At 38.0% G+C, this 27615-nt stretch overlaps 1 protein-coding gene across 3 annotated transcripts in view; it reads right to left on the bottom strand.

The window, feature by feature from the left end:
- Positions 1-27615, bottom strand: part of robo2 (roundabout, axon guidance receptor, homolog 2) — a 236605-nt gene that overhangs the window by 71411 nt on the left and 137579 nt on the right. For all 3 annotated transcript variants that reach the window (XM_079823626.1, XM_079823625.1, XM_079823624.1), the window contains exons 3-8: positions 19125-19282; positions 16124-16244; positions 15628-15766; positions 8694-8839; positions 4321-4445; positions 2426-2597 (exon numbers count right to left, since the gene is read on the bottom strand). In XM_079823626.1, coding sequence (XP_079679752.1) covers positions 2426-2597; positions 4321-4445; positions 8694-8839; positions 15628-15766; positions 16124-16244; positions 19125-19282 — 861 coding nt within the window. The remainder of the gene's footprint in view (positions 1-2425; positions 2598-4320; positions 4446-8693; positions 8840-15627; positions 15767-16123; positions 16245-19124; positions 19283-27615) is intronic.

Here is a 27615-nt window from a genome sequence, read left to right on the forward strand (position 1 = left end):
GAAGCCATGATTGCCTTATTCCTGGACGTAACAGGGTTATATGCACATTTTGTGGTTGCACCACAGGGCAGCGTCTACCCCCCAAGCATTCTGGGAAAAACTGGGAGAAACGCTGAGTCTTGGTTTTTAGCTCACTGATGTGGCAGTGAGGTGGTTTTGTAACTTCCATTTAGTGCCCTGGGATCCTTCATTTAGGAACCAGACTTCATGTATTACTATACATTATACTATACATTATACTATACACTATACATTACTATACTGACTATCAGAGCGAGTGTGGTGGGTTAAATATCTCATGCTGGCTTAGAGAACGTGCCCCCAAAAAACAGACGCATAAACTGCTTCTCAAAACATGAACCATACATGTTTTGTTACGTTTATAATGATGTGTTAATCAAATTTGGGTGTTCATGAGAAGCTATCTCTATGTGTACAGATATTTTACATCTTAAAATGTATAATATTAACTATTGATGTCTTCTGATATACAAACGGGCATCAAACGCCCCTCAAGAGGCACCACCCATTTATTTCTCTAACTACTAATAATATAATAATCACAGCCATGTCCTGTCCCTTGCCCCACTGAGGACATATTAATTAGCAGGTGTGAATTAATGAGGAAAAAGCCAGTGGGTGCTAATTACAGACTGCACCTCTAACCCTTAAATACAGCAGTCTTCTTCCATTCTCTGCTGCGTTACTATTCGTCTCTCTCTGAATAAAGGATGGTATTTATATTGTCCAAATCTCCATCGGAATGCCTCATTTGGGCTCAGGGATGAAGAGTTGCCATCCTAATTCATCAATGTGGATTACCCCGCACGGAGGTTAAACCCAAGAGTGCTTTACAGGCACATCCATCAAGCCAGCATAAACCCCAGAGATGAGTGCGCAGACAGATAGAGACTGATGAAGCATAATGGCTGTATTTGGATTAAAGCTGCATCCTCTGTACAGAATGAGTCTTCAGTGTTGCACTGTTGCATTTGATCTTTCACTGACTAGACTGCAGTTGTTTCAAATCAGTCCGATCTCATCCCATTTGATAGAGGGGGTGTTTCCAAGAGTTTCCATGGATGACGGAACAGAAATGTTCTTTTCAGCATGATAATCTTCTAAAGAACCGCAGAATGAAACATAATTTGGTCTACTATTTACTATTGCGGTGTCTACTAGGATGTGTGGTTTGCGTGCGAGTGTAATAAGACTGATACAATATGATGTGTGTTGGAGCGACATGATGGAATTCTGTTCATCTGACGGGACAGCAAAGTGAAGGCCTTGGCGCCGTCTGGCAGCAGCCATTTTTCATCAAATCTCTCCTTGAACCTGTCCGGCTCCCTTTGCCACCTCAACAGCCACTAAATCATAGCTCTTCCTTCGGCGCAGGTGTGGCCGTGACCCTCTTCCTCTTTCGTTCCTGTCATCTCTCTTCTCTGTCATCCTGCACAACATCTCACACACACTTACATTCTGAGTAAGATTCTAGGTTGTGTGCGGTTTTTTTCACACAAGTTTGGTTCATTTATATGCTTTGCTGTCAACTGTCACCTTTTAAACGAATTACATTATACTGTTAGACTAAATATGTAGTTGAAAAGTTCACTTTTTGCTACTTTTTCCTTTAAAGAAAAAAAATCTTACACAACCCAAAACACGCTTTGTTGCCAAAGCAATTTTTCCATCATCAGTATCTGAAGTTTTCAAGGACGGCTGTTTTCACTCCCTTCTCGAGCTGAAATGAAGTTTTCCTCCTGTCAAGAGAAGTTCACAGAGACGTGCTCCTGTAATATTCAAACGCGAGCTGAATTCAGGGTCGTCAGGCTTGCTATTCATTTCACATAGCGAGGCAGAATCAATGCAGAGCGGGGAGAGCTCAAGGCCGCATTCCAATTCAGCTCTTAATGTGGATCCAGAGGCAACAGAAGTGGTTTTCATATGGCATTTATCTTTCTGCCTGTACTTTTGTATGGGGATATTGAGGCCTTTCGTTTGTGTCAGGTGTGAAAAAATGTGGGCTGACATATGAATGAGGGAAAATGAAAGAGTGGTGAAAAGAGAGCGACAGCGAATGGTAGAGAGCGAAATGATAAACACGCAGGCTTAACCAATGTCGTTTAAAATAAAACCAATGTTTTTAAAATTGCAGCATAATGCAACATTGTTTAAAAAAAGCATGGGTGGAAGAAATGGGGTACTTTCAGAACCTCTTTGAATTTAATATTAAAATACAAAAATTCAATTTTAAGATTTATAAAATATGTTACAAGGAACGGAATTGCTTCATTAAACAAATATTAACACACACAAAAAAAGTCCTGAATCTAAAAACAAAGAAGCAGAATGAAACACTGGACTAGGCAAGAATCCATCCAGATTCCCAAAGCACTGTTATGGTCCAATTCACCCCAGTGCTTACCGTCTGTGACCTCAAGCTGTGCTTTGGCCAGGATACTGCCCGCCACCGTCAGGGCCTGGCAGATATAGTACCCCGCGTCTGCCCGCTGCACTGTCGTGATGGTCAGATCTCCACTGGGCGACACCGAGAAACGACTGTTGGGTTGCTGGGGTTGATTTGGAAACAAAAGGTTCTACACAAACAAAAGAAAACAAGAAACAACGTGTGAAGAGCATTTCCAGAAAATTCTGCAACCCACCATTCTTTGAATAAAAACACACCAGGGAAAACAATTTTGCAGTAGAGGTGGTAAATTATCAGTATTGTCAACTATTCAAATGATCAATTTCCGAAAGGAATTATGGCGGCATGACTTTAAATATTCAAAATTGCGGGGAACACCGAAGATAGAGCTCTTGCTAACCAGTATGCTAACCCCTGACTGTGAGTATCCATTGTGTCCAAATGTCTCCAGTAATTGCTTTGGGCTGCGCTGTTTACTCACTCTGTCTGACAGGCTGTCGTGTTTGAAATAAAATCAGTTGCAAAGCGGGGAGGCCAGGTGATTCAAAGCTAATTCGCCACCAGCGGCCGGTTTAGCCAGTTTGCTAATTATGGCAGATAACAAGCTGGGTTCATTAATGGCCGTCATTGACAGAGCCCTCACATTTACCTCAGGTTTTATATCCTTGAGATCTCTCTACTCTTCCTTTCATTTTCTCTCTCTCTCTCTCTCTCTCTCTCTCTCTCTCTCTCTCTCTCTCTCTCTCTCTCTCTTTTGATTTCTGAGTCCTCATAGCTGACCGACAGAAAACGAAAGGCATTAGCCGGATTCAATTACACCTAATGACTTTAATGCTCCAAATTATGCTCCAAATGATGTTTTTTCTTTCTTTCTTTTGCTCTTTTTTTTAATTAGCCTCTCACACATGATAGATGTTGGGTCCATTATCCTCAAGTGTGACTGAGAGGCTTCTCTCAGCGCTAATGACTCAATAACTGCTTTAATTTTGCCTTTTAACAAATACCTTCATATCTTACTTAAGCGAGGAACAGTAGGACAGAAAGTGTAATAGAAAGTGCATTAAATATTGGGATTAAGGCTCAAATACTCCCATATTTCCCATTTAAATAGACTTTTAAATAGTCTACCTTCAACTAGCTTGCCAATGCTAAAACTCTTAAACAGCTACAATGCTTTAGCATGTTCTGGGTGGTTACTAAGGTCTTTTTGGCGGTTGCTTGGTGGCCCACCCCTAGATATGACTTGGATTTGTTCCCCCATTTTCCTTTCTGTTATTGTCAGTATCCCTAGAGCATGTATGGTAACCAGTAGCCCAAAACTTCAACAAAAAAAATGAGAGTAGGTTAAAGTCCCCATGAAATCAAAAGTCTTTTGGCTTTTAGTAATATATTAGTCCTATTATAATAAGCTAGTGTTGCTCCAAAACAATGAAAAAATTTGCATTTAGAAGATATAAGCATTCAAAACCTACAGTCTCTCACTTCCGCCAATATGAATCAATGATTTTGATGACGCTACACCTCAGCTTCTCATCAGATTTTCTGTCCAGTCAAATGCTTTATAGACAGAGTCCCGCCCCCGAATAGACGTTGAAGCTGCGGCTAAAATCGGTCCCTTGTTTACACATTTACTATTTTCTACACGATGAATGGCAAATAGTACACTATACAGGGGATAGGGAACGATTCAGACAGTGTAAATATGGTTTCTATCGAGGCGAATCTGTGATATAAACAAAACGCTATTGCCTATTTTTAAAAAGGGGAGGAGCTTTTCGATATGTCCCACCCTGTCTTCCAGTTTCAGTGGAAATTACATCAACACATTGAATAATGTTGCGCTTCAAGGCACTTCAATGGGACTTAAAAAAAAGAGAAAAATGTGCTCTTACCTGACTTCCTTCTTTCTGCCAGAAGACCGCCGGTTGTGGGTTCCCTTTCGTCTCACAGGGGAAACTGGCAGTTCGTCCCTGCGCCACAATCTGATCCCGCGGCCTGATCACGAACTGTGGTGCAGCTGAGTCAAGAACCAAAGACATGAACGTTACACCGTACCCTCAGACACACAAATGCACATACACGCACGCTGATCATTGGCAGTCATTGGGAAGGTCAAGCATCCACAGGCATTGACTGCCGAGGTCACTGAGACAGAGCTTCCATGCATCAGCCCGTTTCCGACAGCATTCGGCCTCTTGGTTTATCTGTTTGCTTTGACCACAAACAGCAAGGACAGCAACAGCAACCACAGGAAGCCATTCATCCAGGTGAGCCCGCAGATGGCGGTACTGAATGAATGACGGGCAGCTTTCAGACACGGCCGTGCTGCGGTCACAACACCAGAGGGAAGGGTGGGTCATTCCGGTCAGGACACACGGAGAGGAGAAGCTATGTGAGGATGCCACACCGTGAACCTGCGTGGACACTTCTCTTGTCAGTGGCTTTAAATGCTCGAGTTACTCTAAGTACACAAAGTAGTTTCTATTCCTGTATCGAAGACACGCAGAGGTCACAAGCTGGACAAGCTTGGAAAACATCGAATTGGCTGTTGGCATTTTAAAGGACATCATTCTCTATTCTAAGTGCCAGCTTGGGTCAAGTTCTCACAAAAACGGACATTTTCTCCCGCCGTATGCGTCACACTTAGCAAAGTATTTTTAACCTCTCAACTCACCCGCCAATATTCCTGCAGAGCACATTCAAATAAACCAATTAAAAGTGCCATCTTCCCTACTTTCCCTGTCTAACCTGACCTTAAAATGGCATCAGAATGCAGGAACAGGGTTCCAAAGTTTCCCCTTGACATGGAGTCAATGCTACTTTCTCCTTAATGAGAAGGTTAGGGCACCACTCATCTAAAAAAGGTTCGTCAGAGTCTTCAAAGGCAGGGAATGGCAGCCGGAGCTTGTGAGAAGATAAAATGTTATTGCTGAGTGGTAACACTCACTGAAGAACATACAGTTAGGGAGTTTCGAGGATGGAGCAAAGGTTTTTACTTAGAGAAATAAACGTTTTTCGCTGACCTAAATAAAAGAATGATTTTCTTCTGCGAGAAACTCTGGACTGTGACCCTACAATCAATCATTTTTAACCGAACAAAAATAAACACAACTCACTACTACTATCAAAAGTTGATACTTTTCAGTCAGTTTCAAAGAAGTCATGAATTTGGACCAAAAACAACAACCATCACATAATTTGAACATTTTGACAGTGTATTCGTTTTATACTTGTAGCCGCAACAATAAATCTAGACGCAGGACTCCAAACGGTTGAGATTGTTTAGCAGGGGAACCATTACTCACGGTACGCCCATCTACAAAAAGAAAAGGTCTGACCATGGAAAAACACTCTCCCCTTCATTCTGATCCCTAAATGAGCCCCTCTACTGCCTGTGCAGCTGGCAACTGTGGACAAGAGAAGTCTGCAAGTGTTTGTGATTTATGTGTCTGATCCCTCTTTTGTGAGGCTGTACTTGACTAAGGCTGACACATTCAGGCAAGTTACAGATGGTGGCAGATTTACAGGCTTTCCCAATCTGGGCGCACGGTGGCGCGGGCACTTCTGTGACTTTGGGCATCACACGAAGGCTTTAAATCACAGATTGGCCCAGTTTCATTCAACTTTTTTTTTTGCATTGGTGTGAGCGGGCATAAAAGATGGGCATTTACAGATGCCACTCACTCAAAGTGATTGTTTGAGGACTTGGACGCTTAACTTCATTGTGCAGTTGAGTGGTAAAGTCCTTTTTGGCTAAGAGGGGAGGAAAACACTCACACAAAGCCACATCCCAAGTCTATTTGTTCCACAGAGGGTTCTAAAGAGCAGAACAAAGCTAGTCATAAATAAACTGTGATTGCATTTGATTGCATCTCTGCTATATAATTTAATGCATGTGTGTTGTGTGAATAATACACAAGCTGGGCTTCTTTTGGGAAGTGTCTGCAGGGAGAACACGTCCCTGTAAGAGCAGAATAGCTGATCAGCTCCTATATTTAATTCATGACATAGCACATCTGCTCCGCGCTGGAGAGAGTTCACGACTAAACACACTTCTGAGAGCTGTAAGTAAACACACATGAGAACAACAGGGAAAAAAAGCATGCACACTCTCTCCGAAATGCACACACAGACAGAAAAATAAACAGGAACGGACATGACTAATCGAAGACCCACTGGAACACAGAGTTTCGAAGTATTTCAACTATATGCCCAGATGGCTGTGTGTGTTTCAGGAAGGGATTCTGAATTATATCCGTTAAGCAGAAGCCACAAGTTTTAAGAAAATATCACGCACTCATCTAGTAAGCATTTTAAGCAGTACTATCATAAAAGTCCTATAATAAAGGTAGTTAGTACAGCCACAGGTTAGTACAGGATACAACTCTATTGTGTTACCTTAGTTAAGAGCTATCAAGATCAGCAGGATGGGAAAGGAAAACACTGAACCTCTACAGGGTAAGTTGAGCCACCGCATTGTATGTGTGTGTGTGTGTGTGTGTGTGTGTGTAGCAGGAAGGGAGGAAGAAGCACAGAAGGCAGAGGGAACACATGCAGTATGAAGGAGTGACTGGGATGGGTACTTACCGACAGGGCGAGCTGAAGACACAACAATGGTGGAGTGAAGACAACCAAAAAATGAACAAAAGACATACACAAACAGAAAGGACGAACAAAGAAGAAAGCGAAAGGAATTAAGAACAAAATAAATTAAATTCAGAATGAACAATGGCAATGTGTTTTTTGGGCACATCATTTCAGCACGGTATTGGTCGGTGGAAACAGATTCCATGGCAGAGATGCAAGGAAGAGAGGAGAAATTCAACTTCGATATGGACCGAAATCTTCAAAAAAGCCCCCCCAAAAAACACAAAATTGTTAACCTGGACTAGCGCCACCCGGTGGCAAAATAATAAAATGTTTATTTTTATTGTGTGAGCATGTGGAGAGCTAAGAAAAGCAAAATCAGCAGTCATCTCTCTCCTCCTTAACTGACAGGTATTCATTTTCATTTGAAGCCATTAAAAACGGGGGCTTGTCCGGGATAAAAAATCAGGCTATGAGATCTGCTTCACCTGCAATAATGAGGTCTACATAGTGAGAAAGCTGAACCGGCAAGACAGAATGTGGACAATATTGACAGAACGGCCAAGAGAAACTAGCTGACAAAAAAAAAGCAGTTCATATTTAATGCAGCAGTGGAGCTGTCGAGGAGGCTGATGCCATATTGACATTAAGAGGGAGCAATCATGCTCAGAGTGCTGTCCTCTCCTTCCTTCCCTCCTCTATCTTTCTCTCTCTCTTGAAAGGGAGCCTGTGTAAAACCCCTCCATCTGCATCCCCACACATCCCTTCACGGCTGAACTCTGTCCGCTTGTAAATCCTGCTTTCAAAAGGGCTGAAAATTGACGGCTGTCTCCATTGGCAGCTCCAGCCCCCCTCTTGAAGGCCACCAAAACCCCCCTATGTGAGGGTTTAAAGCCCTCTGCAGAGCATCTAAGCAGTTTGATTTAATGTGGTGAGAAGAGAAGGGAGACGGAGAAGAGGTGGAAGGGGAGAGAGGGAGATTATGGCGAAAAAGAAAAAAAAAATTATTAACCTTGCCCACCCGAGCTGGGCTTTCCGAGGTCGGTCTGCACCAGTAAACTGTGAAATGGTTTCGCTGGTATGGGCCGGAGTGCCACAGTGGAATCGAGGAGATAGTGTGTGTGTGTGTGTGTGTGTGTGTGTTTATGTGTGTGCAGGGGGTTGGTGGCCTCCATTCTAGGGGGTGTAAATAATAAAAAGCATTGGTGCTCAGGGCAAGCTCACTCGCCACCTAAATTACACTTCAGGAGTTCATTTGAGACCAGTCAGGAGGTTATCTCACTCTTTTAGACTGAGACTACACCAAAATACATTATACCGCTATTGATTTCCAGTAAAGGGAAACCTTAAGATAGAGTCAAATAACCCAGGTCAGCACACTGTTGGGCATCTGGAATGCACTAATTTGATTTCATTTGCCAAAGAAGAAGAAAAAAAGATCTATATATTTTTATATATTACATATAATATACATTTCATTAAGCAGGGGGGCAAAATTTAGGAATTCAGGAATCAATAATTATAATCAAGTAATCAAAAACAGTAATTGGTAATCAATGATGCAATCAAAAGCATTCGACCAAGCTGATTGCATGCGTTTTGAGTCTGTGGTTTTTGAAGGCAGCCAACCCCCCCCTGTCAGGCTCTAAAGTTGAACTTCTGTGGTAGACTTGGATACTCAACTGACCTCTGACCGTGAGGGTGGCGGACGCCTCCGTTTTGCCCACTCGGTTCTCCGCTACACAGGTGAAGGATCCTTCATCACTCGCTGCTGCCTTCTTTATCCTCAGCACATAGTCATCTTTATCATATTTAATATCATACCTGAAACACATATGAGCAGAAGATGATATGGTATGTACAAATATGTTTATTACAGTATATGTGTTTATTTAAATTACAATAGAAACAAAAGTTTATTAGGCAAGGATGCATTAAATTGATCAAAAGTGACAGTAAAGACCTTTATATTATATAAAAAATAGATTTCAAATGCTGTTCTTTTAACCACTTAACTGTCACCCCCCAAACTTAGGCTGTAATTCAAGAATGCTTTGGAATTTACACCTAAGTTTGGTCTTGTTTTAAAGCAGACACTCGGCAGATTATTGCTGAAAAAATAAAAAAAAATGAAAGTTATGGAAGTTAAAATTTATTGTAAATGAAAAATACTGTACTAAATATTTTTTATTTTGTATAAAATATATATTTTACAAAAGAATACTATAAAATCAAAGCCATATGTCTAACCAAGTTGTGTTCCAAATTTGAAGTTGATATCACAAAAAATTGAAGTTGCCATGAGATTTTGTTTAGGGCCTATACCAAAAATAGCCACCGCCTGTTATTCAAATTCCATTGATTGTTTTTTGATGCGAAAGTTCTGTCCAAATATCACTTCCATCACAAAGCAGTCACCAAATATGGAACCTTGAGACTGAGACCTTTCCGACGATATGTGTTTTGTCAAGATTAGAAAAGGTTTTGATTATAAAGTATTTAAAATACATTTTTGTAATATGAGACATGACACCGCCCACTAGGGGAGGAGCCCGCTAGAGTACTGTTTCCATGGTAACGCAACATCCGATTTCAAAACAGTTTTCACAGAATGAATTTTGAGTTCGTAAGCTTTCAAATGATTCCTAATTTATGATGATTACTAAAAGATATGATATGAAAAAAAGAGCGCCAGGTGTCCTGCTAGCGGGACGGTGACAGTTAAGGGGTTAAATACTAAAAAAGCAGCAAATCAGCATATTGGTATGATTTCTGAAGGATCATGTGACACTGAAGACTGGAGTAATGACTTCTGAAAAAACCATGACACTTGTGTGTCCGTTAAAATGAACAATGCATCTGAGCAGATGCTATTTACAATACCAGATAAAGAAAACCTAGTATATTCAGAAAGAGCACTGTATAGAAACTGCATTTTTTTTTTTATTGCTGACAGCGAAATATCAATTATTCAACAATGACACACACTCTACAGAGAAGGAGGAGGCTTTCAACTGGAACCGCAGATGCTTCCAATATTTATGAGGCGTCCGAATGTGTGTGTGTGTGTGTGAGAGAAGTCGGTGTATCTGGGTGTAGCTAATCAGAGAAACAGGCCGATTCCAGGTCAGACTGTAGAGAGAGGGATTTGAGATGTAGAATCCAGCCTTATTGATCTGCACCTCTCTGGCAGCTCCTAGGTACTTCAGGAGCACTATGTCCTGGAAACTGACAGCCAAAGGTGATGAGCTGCGTGTGTGTGAGGTGAAAGTATGGCTTAGAAGTTGACAGGCCTTGCAGGTTGGTCTTCTTTGTAGTATGTTGCTATAATTGGGATTTCTGGAGTGTATATGCGTGTCTGTGAGCAAGTGTGAGAGGGCGTTGTGCCATAGAGCTTTTTGTCTGACAGCTAGACAACACTCTGTCTGCTGTCTGTCACTCCAGATACGCCCTTCCACAGGAAGCAGGGCTCAGAGAGCATGCCATGTGGCGCTGGAGACAGGATCCCTGACAGGATGACCAATAAGACCAGAATTATTCTTCAATAGACTGTTGTTTATACACAACCAAGTCACAGAATGTGTGCTGCTTTATAAAAAAAAAAAATCTAAAGCCTCAAAATCTAAAGAAATGGTATATAGAGTAAAATGAAAATTGAACCTATTTTGCATTATTTTTCTTATGTATTTTTCATAATATTAAAAAAGCACTTAATTATTATACTTACAATGAGACAAATGCACATAAATGTATAATAATTGTAACTAAACATAAATATTGAATGTAATTAACGCATCAATGGTTTTTGTCATCCTTTGGCAGTTACATTATATCATCATGCTCTTATTCATGCAAATGCTTTCAAGACCAGACATTTAATCGATTTACAGCACTAATATATATATATATATATATATATATATATATATATATATATATATATATATATATATATATATATATATATATATATACTGTATATATATATATACTGTATATATATATCAGGCATAACATTATGACCATTATGAGGTGAAGTGAATAACGCTGATTATCTCTTCATCACAGCACCTGTTAGTGGGTGGGATTTATTAGGCAGCAAGGGAACATTTTGTCCTCAAAGTTGATGCGTTAGAAGAAGGAAAAATGGGCAAGAGTAAGGATTTGAGCGAGTTTGACAAGGGCCAAATTGTGATGGCTAGACGACTGGGTCAGACCATCTCCAAAACTACAGCTCTAATGGGGTGTTCCCGGTCTAAAGTGGTCAGTATCTAATTCTAATCTAATCCAATCGAGCATCTGTGGGATGTGCTGAACAAACAAGTCCGATCCATGGAGGCCCCACCTCACGACTTACAGGACTTAAAGGATCTGCTGCTAACATCTTGGTGCTAGATACCACAGCACACCTTCAGGGGTCTAGTGGAGTCCATACCTCGACGGGTCAGGGCTGTTATGCCTGATCGGTGTATATATATTACACATTTTTCTTTATATTAGGGATATCCTGATCAAATTGAATCATATCTGTAAGGTCATAAAGCCCAGGTTCAAGTCAAGTTTGGGAGAATAAAGCTGATACTGTTTGAATGAAAACGGAAGGAGAATGACACTGCACAGAAGCTAAACACTCCGATGTATCAAGTGTCTTTCTGTCAGAGCCTGAGGCAAAGTCTGACATGATTGGATACAGAAAGAGAGAGAGAGAGATTAAAGAAACAACATAAACAGATGCTAATCAGATTTTCAACCACTAAGACTAAATATTGCATGAAACAAGCCTGGTAAAAACGACGCACACGCACACTCACAGAAACAGTAGCGCTCTGTATGTGCTTCCTCTCTGAGCTGGATCTGTTCTCTATTAGGAGAAGAATGCAATTACACATGAAGCAAGGCAATGCTGAGGATACACTACACTCCATTGGTCTCTAAACAACACACGCACACATATTACGTGGCATGCGTGGCTGACAGATTTGGAGCGTAAACATTTGCAGACACCGCTTTTGAGTGTCTTTTCCTTGTTAATTCCTACTCGGAGTTGCTGTGAAAGTCTGCGCCAAATGGCCTGGTGTTACTTTGACAAGCTAATGAGTTCATATCTCATCTCTATATGAACAGCACAGGCATCCTGACAGCAGCAGAAGCTTGGGAAAGTCTGCAAGAGAATTCAGCATTTTGGTGTTCGGATCCGGTGCCTTCTCCAAAGGTTTTCACCATTTTAATGTTATGGAAACGTTGCGTTTATGGGCTAGCGGGTTGCACGTGTGTGCGATTGTGTAACCTGAAGGTCAACTGGTTGCCAACCCGTTATCTACCACACAAACGCGAGCTCTTTGAAGTCAGACAGCTACATAATCAGGAGAGAGAGCCGATGAGGGAAATACAAGTGACTCTGCACAACGGGGCGACGGCTGAGAATGTCAGAATTAAAATAATCTGCCGTTTCAGAGACAGGAAATAAAATATGACCACGAGACACGTGTTTTGTCTAGTCTGGGTCTTGTGGTAATTACGTGCTGCGCGACTGCGAGTTATTTAATTATTAGATATGTCATTGTTTCTCTCTTGAAACCTAATTAATTTCTCGATATGCTTCTTGGAAAGAAAAGAGAAGAAGCGTGTTGAATTATTACCTGACAGATACACTGATTGTCGCGCTCGCTGAATTAATTACTTTGTGTGTTTTAACTGACAGCTGAATAATGTAGATTAATCTAATTGTTTCTTACAAAACTAATAAACCAAGAAAAGTCTTCACGGAAATGCACGGAGCGACGTTTGTGATCTGATGAAAGGAACATGGTAAAGTAATTATATCTTAATCTGTATGACTTTATTACATGTAGAATTTGGGTCACTACAGGACAGAATATAATCGCGATGAACTAACAATAAACGGATACAAATTCAACCACATTGGTTTTAGAGCCCATATTACAGTACATATTCTGCCATCCGAAACTATGAAATCAATGGCCTTGCAGAATTTGTTGAAAAGGAGTACTTTGAAACCTGTGCAGATTTGGAAAACGTTGAAAAGTGCACAGAGACGCGATGGTTTATTTTGTCTGCGTGCTTGTTGTGAGAGCATGTGGCCCGGTGACCTGTACCATATCACAGACACACACAAACAAACAAGGCATGATAGCACTCAAAAACACAGCCGCTGCTCGTATCCTTATCTGCTGGCTGAGGCACGCACGTGTTTCAATCACTGATGCTGTTTTGAATATTTATTTTAATACTTGACTCTCAGAATATTTCATCAAATCATTCACTTACAAAAAAGTGCCATGGTTTTACTGTGGGTTTTGGACATGGTACAAATGGTAACAGCGTGATTTTTTTTTTTGGCCATGTACCCTGGTATTTTTGGACGAAACATGAAATACCATAACAAAATTTATATACCATAAAAAATAAATTAAGTAGGCTAAGTATATAAATCTGGTAATCCTTTATATACACTACCATTTATATCAATTTGGGGTCGGTAATATTTGTTTAATGTTTTTGAAGTCCCTCTGCTCACCAAGGCTACATTTATTTGATAAAAAATATGGTAAAAGAGCAATATTCTGAAATATGATTACAATTTAATATAACTGAAATACAATATATATATATATATATATATATTACTGTTGTTAAATTGATTAATCGCATCCAAAATAAAAGTATATTTATTCTGTATTCACATATATATACATGCACTGTGTATAATCATTATGTATAAATACACACTAATTAATGTATATATTTAAGAAATATTTGCAAGTATATATATATATATATATATATATATATATATATATATATATATATATATATATATATATATATATATATATATATATATATATATATATATATATATATATATATATAACATTTATATTATATAGACATATTTTATATATAAATATATATATATAAATATTTTTTCATACATATATACATGCATGTGTGTGTATTTCTATGTGCATAATAATTATACACAGTACACACAGATATATTATGTAAATACAAACTTTTATTTTGGAACGATTTGACAGCACTAATATATATATACTAATATACTAATATAGTCTTCATTGTCACATGATTCTTCAGAAATCATTCTAATATGCTGATTTGCTGCATATTATTATAATTATCTTTTTATTATCAATGTTGAAAACCGTTGTGCTGCCTAATATTTTGTGATAATTGTTTTTCCAGATTCTTTGATGAATAGAAAGTTCAATGAACAGCATTTATTTGAAACAGAAATCTTTTTCAACATTATACATGTTGGTCAATGACATGACGTCTGTTTTTTGTCCGAATTCATTATTTTCCTTGAAAAAAATAAAAAAATAAATACATGTCACATCAAATTGATCTACAATATTTCCTTTATAAGATACTCTTTTAATTTTTTTGAAATTCAATTGATTTTTTGAGTTGTGGTGTTTCAAAGACCTAAAATGTCAGGTGGTGCGATCAGCAAATTTACATTTAAAAGTATCGATTCCCACTGCAATTGCAAAATGAAGTAAGAAATATAAATGTAAACCATTATATAATGTATACAAAAAAAACTTCCTTATAATTTCCTTGTGGAAAATTGTGTTCTGAACACATAGAAAAGTGTCTGTTTATATGAATTGGACTAAAAGGGCAATACATATAAAAAGGAAAGGGAATTTACCATGTGATATGCATTTTACAATAATTCATTGGTATATTGTATATGTATATTATTTTAAATTAATATATGGTCGCACCACCTGACATTTTCTGGGTGGTAAAATCAGAAATCTTGCTTAATAATGAATTAATGCTGTCTTAAAAGCTGTAAAACCAATATGAATCAACACCATACATTTTTGGGACATTAAAATGCATCTTAAAACTCCTTTGCTTAAAACTATTATTTTTTTATCTTAAAAAAAATATTATTTTTCTTATTTGTCATTGACCCATGTACTGTCAATTTAGATCAATTTAATCTATCCTTGCGGGAAAAAATTATTTTAAAAAAATGGTAGTGTATATTAATAAACCATACATTTAATAAAATCATCAAAAACAGCAAAGTACTTAATATTTTTGTAAGAGTATATTAACCAGTGATCATTTCCTATCTAATCTTGTGTTTTTTGTTATGAATTCGATTGAGGATTTATTGCTTTTGACACAATGTATCTGGTCCGTGACTAAATCTTTTTTTGTACCACCTGAAGGATGATCTTTGTCAGAAGTGTTCCCGTCCTCTCTCCCTCTCTTTATCTCACTATCACAGTTTGAATGAAGAGGCCTGAGGGTGAGTAAGTTCTCTTTTGCTGTGCCAGAGCCTCACCTGCACCGGTCCACCTGCAGCCTCACCTGTCTTTACCTCAGGGCCTCAGCACGGAGCAAAAGAATGAGGCCCAACCACTGAGGCCCGTGGCGCAGCTCTGGCTTATAATATCTACAGGGGGGCCTCACGACAGAGCTTGCGTGTTTCTGAAAATGGGCCCCAGCATGGAGCTCGACACCTACATCACAGATGGCTATACAAGTAGACATTTGAAATAATGCTTTAGATTGGCAGACGTCTCTGCCAACTTATCCCGTCTCACCTCCCGCGGGGGACATCAATTTCGTCTTTTTTCCAGCGGACGGATGGTTGTGGGTCTCCCTGCACCTGACAGCGAAACTCCACCGCCTCCTCCTCCAGAACCACCTGGTTAATGGGCCGTCGAAGGAACGTGGGCCTCTCTAAAAGACAAACAGACAAAAAAAAAAAAGGACATAATGGATGCTGAGATCTCATTCACTCACTGTGACTCAGCATTGAGTCACACACAGCGAACAGAAGCTCTCACAGAGATTTGCGTTATTGTGTAAGAGTATGATACGCTTTTGTGTCCCGGCATGTTTTATGACTAACTAGAAGACACAAGCATTATAGACGAATTAAACATGACACATTCTCTCATGATGGAAAAATCGCTTGCTTGTTTACAAAAGCATTCCAAAAAAACTATGAGCTTAAACATTTTCAGAGCATGATTCATGATTCTGCGATGGGACTTTTTGTGGTCTGAAATGTCAGAGATCAGAATTGGCACGTACCGAACACAGTGACCTGGGCCGTCTCGCTGTCTCTCTCGCCGACCATGTTGGTGCCCACGCAGATGTACATACCAGCGTCGCTCTTCCTCGTGTTGGAGATCATCAGCTTCCCTCCACGGATCTGAAAGAGAGCACTGGGACGTTATAGTCTCTGCAACACCTGATGCGACAAGTTTGCGGCACTTTCCGTTGAACTACCTAAAATGTAGTGCCTTGCTCAGGGGGAAAATGGAGGTGGTTTATGATTCACCTTTTGCTGGTTTTGAACCTGTAATTATCAGATCATTAACAGGCCATAAACTACTACACCTCAAATAAGGGTTTCTTTGTTGCCAAAAAAAAGGTAACATTTTACAATACGTTTTGTTAACATTAGGTCATGCATTAACTTAAATAAACAAGAAATAATATTTTTCCAGCATGCATTAACCTTTGCTATGTTAATCAATAAACATGTTCATGCTAGTTATATGCCTCTGTGGAATACTTGATTCTGATTGGTCCATCGCGCATTCCAGCAATATGTTATTCCCAGATAACAACTGGCAAAGTGAATAACACACCGCTCATCCGGGTACTATGAGTTATCTTGACCGGTACTACTTATATACTTATAATGCTTAACGTGTCACTCCGTTGTCTGTCTAACGCCATCTTGTGACTGAAAAACACTTAACCACCACGGGTTACAATGGAAGACTTGAAGGGATAGTTCACCCAAAAATGAAAATTAGCCCATGATTTACTCAGCCTCAAGTCATCCGAGGTGTATATGACATTCTTCTTTCAGACAAATAAAATCGGAGTTATATAAAAAAAAGTCCTGGCTAATCCAAGCTTTATAATAGCAGTACTATTACTTGCTCTGTTTTTGAAGTCCATAAATATGCATCTGTTCATCAAATAACTGCTCCACGCGGCTCCGGGAGGTTAATAAAGGCCTTCTGAAGCGAATCGATGCATTTGTGTAAGAAAAATATCCATATTTAAAACTTTATAAAGTAAAGTTTCGGCCGATCGCCTTCCGTATTCAATTTATGGGAAAAGTGTTGAAAGTGCCTCTGCAGTTCAAAAGGCTTACACTACCAGTTATGCTCGACAGACGTCACGTATGCATTTTGAATTGCGAGAGGCACTTTCAACACTTTTCCCATAAATTGAATACGGAAGGCGATCGGCCGAAACTTTACTTTATAAAGTTTTAAATATGGATATTTTTCTTACACAAATGCATCGATTCGCTTCAGAAGGCCTTTATTAACCTCCCGGAGCCGTGTGGAGCATGTTATTTGACGGACAGATGCAGTTTTTATGGACTTCAAAAACAGAGCAATCATTACTGCTATTATAAAGCTTGGATTATCCAGGACTTTTTAAATCTAACTCCGATTGTATTCGTCTGAAAGAAGAATGTCATATACACCTAGGATGACTTGAGGGTGAGTAAATCATGAGGTAATATTCAGTTTTGGGTCAACTATCCCCTTCAGCATTAATTTCAACATATATGGTAAAAACAAATCTTTTCAGCAATAGATAAAGGCTTAAAGCAGTATGGAACTGTTTTCTTTGCGGAAACTTTGTGTAAGAGCTAATAAAATATTTAAACTCAAAAGCAATATTTTGTGTCTAATTTACTTGAGGCAAATTGCCGTGTAATAAGCGGGATAATGTACATCCAGCCGGTTATTTTCGCAGAATAAACCCCTTCAGACTGACGCAAGATCACTATGTCGGTGTTTATTCTGCGATAACAACTGGCTGGATGTACATTATCCTGGATGTACGATAACAACCTGCAATACATTATCCCTTACTTAACAGATACAATTTTTAGATTTTAACAATGTATAGGCAATGTTGAGATTGACATTAACTAAGATTAATAAATGCTGTAGAAGTATTGTTCTTTGATAATTCATGTTAACTAATGCTGTTAACTATGGAAGCTTGTTTCTGCCATGGAATAATAAAAAAAAGGTTGCGACTTTTTATTTCACAATTCTGACTTCTTTTCTCAGAATTGTGAGATATAAACTTGCGAATGTAAGTTATAAAGTCCAATTCTGAGGAAAGTTTTTTCTCAGAATTGCAAATTGATATCTCACAGTTCTGACTTTATAACGCGCAAGAAGTTGCAACTTACGAGAAAAGAAGTCAGGATTGCATGGTATAAAGTCGTAATAACCTTTTTTATTTTTTATTCTGTGGCAGAAAAAGCTTCCATAGTTAACTATAATGAAACCTTATTGTAAAGTGTTACCCAAATAACTGTCATTTAGTTTAAAAAAAAAGTATATATTGTATATAGGGATTATATAATATTATACATAGCAATTTTACTGAGCCCCTAAAGGGACATGGTGATGGAAAAAAAATATGAGAAGTGAGGAAAAAACATATTTCAATGCTTTTCCGTTCACTCGTAAAACTTTTCCCCGAGAAAGTTTGCGTTCGCAAGACTTTTGTGTCCTTTGCGAGCGAATGCAACGTTTTCTCTGGGGAGCGCAAACAATTTGCGAGGGAATGCGAAGGCATTGACAACATTTTTTTTCCTTCCATCAAATTTATTTTTACCCTCACCATGTTCCTTTAGGGGCTTCGTACAATTTTGTTTTTCGATATTTCGTTATATTTACAAGGGCTTTGCAAAACAAAACAAAGCGCAAAAAAAAAAATCATATAAATGTGACAAAATAAATGTCCATTTCTTGCAAAAATTGGAAGAATTTTCATTTCGATTTTTCTTCAGATTTACAATGGCTTTGCAAAACAAACTAAAAAGAAACGGAAAACAAAACCCATATAAATGTGACAAAATAAATAACATTTATAGTAACATTTTGAGTTTAAAGGATTTTTTGTCTTAGTTTTTATTCATATTTACAAGGGCTTTTCGAAACAACAAAATAAATATAAATGTGACTAAATGTATAAATGTAAAAAAATAAATAGTTCATCAGTATTTACATATGATTAGTTCACCAGTTCAACATCTCACCTTGATCCTGTCATCCTTCTCGTCGATTCTGACTTTGTCTTTCTTCCAGTAGATGGTGGGTTCCGGGTGGCCGCGAGGAGGGATGCATTCCAAGATGGCCGGCTCTCCAGCGGCCACCACCACGTCTGTAGGGTTCTGTCTGAAATCATCACGTAACACTAAAAAGCGGGAGAGAGAGAGAGGGAGAGAGGGAGAGAGAGAGGGAGAAAAAGATTAGCTCATTCTTTAACCATTTGCAGAATTAGTCATGCTTACAATCCCTGAGGCACAAATAAATGTTCTTTTGTTGCTGAAACAGATGCCATTTCATTAAGTCCTTTAAAATGCTAACACTCTCCAGCAGTGTTCAAATGTTAGCTCACGTTCAACAGGGATGCAGAGAGACACCTGTTTGAAAGTTCTGGCCTATTTAAAGACGCAGTAAATCACGGTGTATGTGAAGGCATCTGTCTGCAGGAGGGTGTGTGTGAGTTTTATTTGATGGGGTGACTACAAGGAAAACTTAATTGGACTTAATGGGGTTCCCTATCGAGACAGGAGAATAAACAGAGAGAGGGAAGAGACACTGTGCCCTCCAGCTCTATGTCACCCATATGCAGGAGCAGAGGAACCAACGCACGTACAGAGGCGGTGGGTGGGCGGGTAAATCTCTGCCAACTAATCAGCCATGCTCACCCTTTCATCACACCAACTACGCCTCTGGCCATGACTAATGTAGCAATAAACTCGACAGCAAAAACATACACGAGGTCACCTGATTATCAGCAAAGAGTTAATAAGCACACCTGAACACATCTTCACATTCATCAGCACCGCTTTATTAATAAATAAGGCAGGTAATTATACTCTAGCACTGACCTGTGAGAGACAAACGGATGGATTTGTCTTACTGATCATGTGTTAATAGTGGAAAATGCTCTCGTCTTAGTCAAGATTTATGAATTAGATAATGACTTTAAAGTGATTTAATAATAATTATGAAAGAGAGCACTCTGACTAGGAAATCTGATTGGATAAACAGCGTTAAAAGCTGTTAAAACTATAACTCTGATCACAAATCAGTTGATGTGAATGTGCCTAATGTCTTATTCTTATTAATGTTCTGGATGGTTGCTAGGTTGTTGCTTACAGGCCCAATTGAGTCAAGTCTCTATGATATTCTGGTGTCTTAGATATAGATATAGCTAGATATAGTCCCTCCTTCAATGTTTTACATTTTACTCATGCTTTTTGGGCTCTAGGCAAAAATCTTCAGCATCTTACTATTACATAATACATCATATCAAGAAACTGCATGATTTAAGATTTCACCCAGTTGGTGCAAGGCAAGTTACATGCTGAAGTTTAATACTTAGAGTTAGCGGTTTGCTCAAATGTGAATAATGCGGTAAAATAAGACAAAGTGCTGTCTGTGTGTGTGTAGTTTTACATTTCTTAACTTCATGACTTTCTCTGGCCTCGGGGCGTATACAGATATTGAATACGCATAATTACATTTCCATCACTGCAAAAGTCTCGACTTTCCGCTTTCTTACATTTCTCTTTCTCTCTTTGGGTGCGATGAGCCTCTCAATCTTCCATCTGATTAATATTTATGTATTGTTGGTCTCCCTCCCCCGCATGCTAGCGAGAGCAGCATCTGTCTGTCAGGCTGGAGGCTAAAGGAGAGGCTTATCTGCCCAATATTCCTCCTTCTCTTCCTCCTGGAGGACGGCTGGGAGAGGTGGAGGGTCTGTTTTGGGGCTGCATTGGCAACTTTGCCGTTTTTTTGGCGAGATTTCAAAACTTTCGGAGCGAAGTTAAGGGTTTTGCGGTGGAAAAGTGTAACAGGAGATGATGTAGTGGAGGGAAGCCAAGAGGATCATTAAAAAAAGGACAGATGCTACTTTGTACTTAAGTGTGTTTGGAGTTGTCAGATGTAGTCAATGCCAAAGGCAATTAAAGGACCTGATATCAGTTCTTTTTTTTTTTTGGCTACATTTTTGGCACCTTCGAAAAAGAAACAAAGAGAAATCAAATCTTTGCGACAAAATAGGGCTCGACATTAAGGCTTTTCGAGTGCTAGTCCTTCGAAAAAGTACATCGGTCATTCACTTGTCTGAGTAAAACATTTGCTTATCCAGAGAAAAAAATATTTTTTTTGTGTGTGTTGTAAATATAATTTCTTCTGAAGCAATATTCTCACTGGTGTTCAGTCAGCTTTGACATATTTATGATATTATAATCTTTATAAAGGGCAACGACAGCACAACCTTGTACCGTCAGTACATTATATATTAAATTATTATTCACAATCGATTGCCACTTACACTAAATGAATGCAGAATCATTCTTGCGTTTTGGTGATTCCTTAGTTATTTTTGTTATTTTGACGTTTGAATCAGGATACTTGTTCAGTTGGGCAAGCACAATTCTCTTTCAGTTGTCCCGGACAAGCGGACAAGTGATAATGTCCACCACTGAAATGTGATCTCAGATTCTCAGATTCTACTATAGCCCAAAAACCACTCATACGACATATGAGAAGTGGTTAGTTTATAGCTGCAACATTTATTGTTTATACATTGTTGACTAAACATTACTCTTACGAAAATATATAAACTTATCAAAATGTTTGACTTTAAATTATAATTTTTTTGATAAATGAAGTTATATAATTTATAATATAGCTATATACACTCTAAAAAATGCTGGGTTAAAAACAACACAACTTGGGTTGAAAATGGACTAACCCAGCAATTGGGTTGTTTTAACCCAGCGATTGGGCAAACATTTAACCCAATCGCTGGGTTAAAACGACCCATTCACTGGGTTAAGACAACCCAATTGCTGGGTTAGTCCATTTTCAACCCAACTTGGGTTGTTTTTAACCCAGCATTTTTTTAGAGTGTAATGATCGCATCCAAAATAAAAGTTTGTGTTTACATTATTTATGTGTGTGTACCGGTTATAATTATTATATATATATATATATATATATATATATATATATATATATATATATATATATATATATATATATATATATATATATATATATATATATATATATATATATATATATATATATATATATATATATATATATATATATATATATATATATATATATATAAATACACACACATGCATTGTTACATTTATATAAAAACATACACGTTACACTACTAATATATATATATTAGTAGTGTAACGGTACACAAAAACTGACAGTTCGGTACGTACCTCGGTTTTGAAGTCACGGTTTGGTACGGGTTCGGTACAGCAGCGTTTTATTTCTTTTTATTAAACAGTGGTTTACTGAAAAAAAAATAGTCTGTCCTTAAATGAATTCAATAATAACTAAAAGTTTCTTAAAGATAATGCTGGAAACTATATAGGGAGCCCTTATACTTGCAAATTACTATAATATTAAAGGTTAACAACAGAGCCCAAACTATTTGCCTAAATTCAGTTGCTATTTTTTTTTTTATATATAATAATCAACACTCAAATAACATATTGTATGCAAACATATAAATGTCAAATAAGGCAGTTTTTGCATTAACTTCTAAATCTAATAATAAAATAGTTTTTTCTCCAATTCGTTGTTGAAATATAAGCATTTATACACAGTGGCTGTCATTTTCATGACAGATTTATTTAAACATACATTGAATCAACAAGACATCAGTAGGTTAAGTAGAATATTTAGTTCATTTCTCTAGTCAACTAACAGCCTGTGGACACTGAATGACTTCTGCATTGTTTACAAGCTATTTTAATATTGACGTCTTTGAAACACTAATTGAGCGATTACACGACATGTGATATATTTCAGTAAGTGTTAATGTATCTTCAACATACCTTAAGATATGAATTCATGTTTATTCTTTAGGAAGAGAGGACCGCTTGAACTGAAGCGCCTATTCAGTCATGTCACATTAAAGAGCGTCAAAAACGCCATTTATCGATTGAATTTCGTGATAAAATGGACTGAATACACATACATATATAAATGAATACAAATGATTAATTATAAAAGATAAATTGGCAAGACCATACACACAGACCTGTGGAGTTGATAATAGGTTTATGGTAATTTCTGCATAAGAATCTGCTTGTGTTTTCCCATCATGCACTAGTGTTGGTACAGTAGCTTGTGTCTGCACCAGAGCCAGCAAGGGTCAGAACACAGTGGGATTACAGCACAGAACTGGCCTAGAGCAATATCACACTTCCACTGCACTTTATAACAACAACATACTGATCGAGAAAGAGGGGGAGAGCGAGAGTGAAAAAAGAGAACCATTGCGGACAGATGAGTGTTTTCCCAGCGTGCTATAAGCAATGATAGCATTTCATTTGAGTGCTTCTCAAAAGTGTTCACCACAGCTGATGCTGTTTCGATGTGGCTCTTGCATGAAAGAGTGTAAATACGTCACTTTGAGAGAAATAGCACTTTTTTTTTTTTTCGCAATGCCCTTGGCTGTCTGTGTGTACATGCCTATGTGTGTGTGTGCAGAGCCGGCTCTCCCTATAAGCGAACTAAGCGGCTGCTTAGGGCCCCGCCGCCACTAGGGGGCCCCCTAACTACAGATTGCACTCGCCAGCGTCGCCGCAGTTTATCACGCAAGACGCTCAATTCGCGTCATTCGCACCGCGCGAAAAGCGCCTTCCGCGCCGCGGGACCTCTAGACGCTCGTCAACGCGCCTTTCCATTGACTTAACGTTGAAATCAAATCACTCGCACCAGACACTCTATTTGCGTTTGGTGTGAACGCAGCATAACGTTAGCTGTCCGTCGATTATGCTGAATCAACATTGCTTGCGCTATGGTCCAGCCGTCGGCCCCAGCTCTGGGCTACAGAACACGTAGAGACAGACCCACCTCCTTTGAATGTATTTTCTTTTTAACAGTTAACGTTACATGACCTACACTAGTTCTGGGAAAGAAAAAAACGAAAAATCTTTGTCTCAATAGACGCTTATTACAATAAAAAAATAGTTTAAGAACATTCGAGAGAAAGAAAGTAATAGGAAGAGAAAGAGCAATCATTTGACAGTCAAAATCAAAATGAAGTTTAAAATAAAGCGGTTAAATACAAGCTTTTTCTTATGGTCTTAATTGAATAGGCAATTAAAGATTATTAATAAATATTAATCTATATACTATTATGAAATATTTTATATATTGTTAAGCTAAATCGCCCAGACCATTTAAACCTAAAGAAAACACAGTGTCCTCTCTGAAACATTTTTGAATGATGATCGATACAAGACACCTAAAAGCAAAATGGATTTGTGGTAAATTTTAGTAAAGAACACTGTAAAAAAAATCAGGTCCCCAATTGAAAATTTTCTAGTGAGCGATCACATCTAAATTTTTCAGTTGGCCAAATTGAATTACCGGTAATGTGAATTGATGCATTTTAATTCAATTAAAATTCAAGAAATTAAATTTGGCCAACTGAAAATTTTAGATGTGATCGCTCACTAGAAAATTTTCAATTGGGCACCTGATTTTTTTACAGTGAATGTATTACTGTATGTAATCATAAAAGGTAAAAAATATCTCACTCCATGCTGTGAAGGTTTAAAATATGAACAGTATGTAAGAGTTAATCAACCAATAATTAAATAATATAATTTAACATTGGATTTCTTTTAATTTACCCTTAACATAATTGTAAAAAACTAAATGTCACTTTCTCAGGAGGAGCCATTCTTAAATATTTTGGTGGTCGTGGAGAAACATTTCATGAGGCTGACACAAGTAAATATTTCCCACTGCCTTTCTTTTGAATAGTTTTGTGCGCAACTTCAACATAGCTAATTTTCCTCTTGCCAATAAAAAAATTAGTTTTATAATCATAATTCACTATGTTGTCTAATTGTACTTTAATATTAATTTAAAATTAATGTGTTTTATCTACTCTGCATACTGTATTTATTATTAATTATATGATAATCTCAACAGCTGGAGGAGGTGACTCTACTGCTGCTTCAGTAGAGCATAGCGAGCCGCATACCACTATGGCTAATGTTGTAAGTTAGCTATATATTGTTAATGCTAAATTATTAATATTTATTTGTTTACAACAAATTGACCTTAAATTTGCAAATCTATAATCTTTACTTTTACTGTTTCAGTGAGTGTACTTTAATAAGCAGTAAAATAATTGTAGGCAATCATGTTAAAAGATATACAGATGAAATATGTAAGTGTTAGATTGTATACAGTTGCTGGTTTGCAGTGCAATACTCCATTATTCACTGCAAGGCAGGGCCCCAAAATTATCCTGCTTAGGGCCCCCAGATTTACAGAGCCGGCCCTGTGTGTGTGTGTGTGAGAGAGTGAGTTACAGGCAAGAGTAATGTGAAAATGTGTAAGAAAGCTGTTCCATTTGTTTGCAGGGTATATCAGTGCTGTTATGAGCTAGAGCCCCAGCGACCCCTGGAAACCCTATCTACACGACCTCACACTCCACACACACACACACACACCCAGTGGGTTTCCATGTTTTATGGGGACTTTCCATATACATCATGATTTGTATACTGTGCAGACTGTATATTCTATCCCCTAACCCTAACCTGACCCCTACAACTACCCATCACAGAAAACTTTCTGCATTTTTACATTTAAAAAACAAACAAAAAAACATGATTCTGTATGATGTATAATATGTTTTCCTCATGGGGAACACAACACACACACACAGACACAGTTTGTGCCTTCATCGTCATCATCATCATCACCCTCCTCCACCCCAAGGACTAAATGCAGCATTAACAGCTGCACAAACATTGCTGCCTCTATCCCATATCCACACACAGGATATTCTCTCTACAACATCCTCAGAGAATCTCCGTCGCAGCACTTCTGGCTGCTTCAAGTATGAACCTGTTTCAAATCTGAGCAATGACAAGTGTCTTCCTATCTTAGAGATTCTACGCCTACATATGACAGTTCAGCCATTGTTTACACTGCAAAAATTATTTTCTTCCTCAGTCTTGTTTTCCAGTACAAACATTCTTGAATCACAATACATTTACTTGAGAAGCAAAATTACTTAAGATATAAAGTTTTGTTTTCTGAAAAAAATAGCAAAATTAAGTGAGTATATGCTTTTAAGTTCATGTAAGCAAAATTGTCTTGTTTTTCCTTTGAATTAAGTTTATTTTTCTGACCCAATTGCCAGATATATATACTTGTTTGAAGCTTCATATATATATATATATATATATATATATATATATATATATATATATATATATATATATATATATATATTACTTCATGTTTCATTGCAGTTGCATGTAAAAGAGTGACAATTCCTTGCCTTGTATTGATGAAATTGGCCAATTTATATTAATAGAATTTCATTCTTGGGTGAACTGTTTACCAAAGTCCCTTTAAGAAAAGTAATTTCACTCGGCGGCCATCTTTGAAATGCCTCTCAGGCATGCCTTGCAGCTCCTGCCTCTCTGAATGAGGAAACATCAGATTGTCCAAAACTGTTCGCCAAGCTTACGATCAAATGTCATATCTGAAATCACCAATGAAATCTGACAACAACTGTCACACATTTCGTTTCTAAACACTCAAATTTTTTTCAGCCTGGACAAATATAATGTGTATGCACAATTCTAAACGTGCGTCTCAGAACACTTTTCTATAGCAACCGGAGCTTCTAACGGCAGCTGCAGTGACGCGATGACTTTACTAATCAACGATTGGCTCTTCATTTAGAAGGCGGGGCTTATTTGACATATTGGGCGTTGCACTTTCTCCCATTCATAAGTAATCGGAGTACACCGTCTTCCTATATATAAAGTCTTTGCTATTACTTTAAAGAGGTCAAATCTGTAGAATTGTGGTGACCAGTGTTGGGGAAAGTGGCTTTTAAAAATAATGAGTTGCAATATTGTATGACTCCCTAACTAATAGCATAATTTGGTTACTTTTTATGGAAAGTAATGTTATGTTACTTTTAATTTACTTTTTCATACATGGGCTGGACTTGCTTGTTTGTTTAAAAACACAAAAATGTAAAGGCCCTTTCACACCAAAAGGGAAATGAATAATCCTCATGCTGCATTCACACCAAATGCGTCCAATTGAGCGGAAGACGTTCAATTTGCGTCAAATTCGCGTCATTCACGCGAACTGGACGCGCGAATGAGGTGGAATCGCGTCCATCGTGCCCCGCGAAACGATCATTTCCATTGACTTCTATTGACTTAACATTGAAATCACTCGCTCCTGACGCTCTATTCGCATTTGGTGTGAACGCAGTATCAGTAGACAGTAAGGAAATGAAAATTCACGCCTGTCCAGTAGAGGGCGCAGCTCAAACAAACCTTTCAGCTGGCCTGCCATTCTGGATTGAAGAAGAAAAAAGTTTTATTTTAGCAATAAATTAAAAAAAGACAAATGTGATGTTCATCTAAATTTAGTACTAGTTACTTGAAAAAAGTAATCTGATTACGTAATGTATAAGAAAGA

The sequence above is a fragment of the Gobio gobio genome, assembly GCF_949357685.1.
Source record: "Gobio gobio genome assembly, chromosome: 8".
Lineage (NCBI taxonomy): Eukaryota > Metazoa > Chordata > Actinopteri > Cypriniformes > Gobionidae > Gobio > Gobio gobio.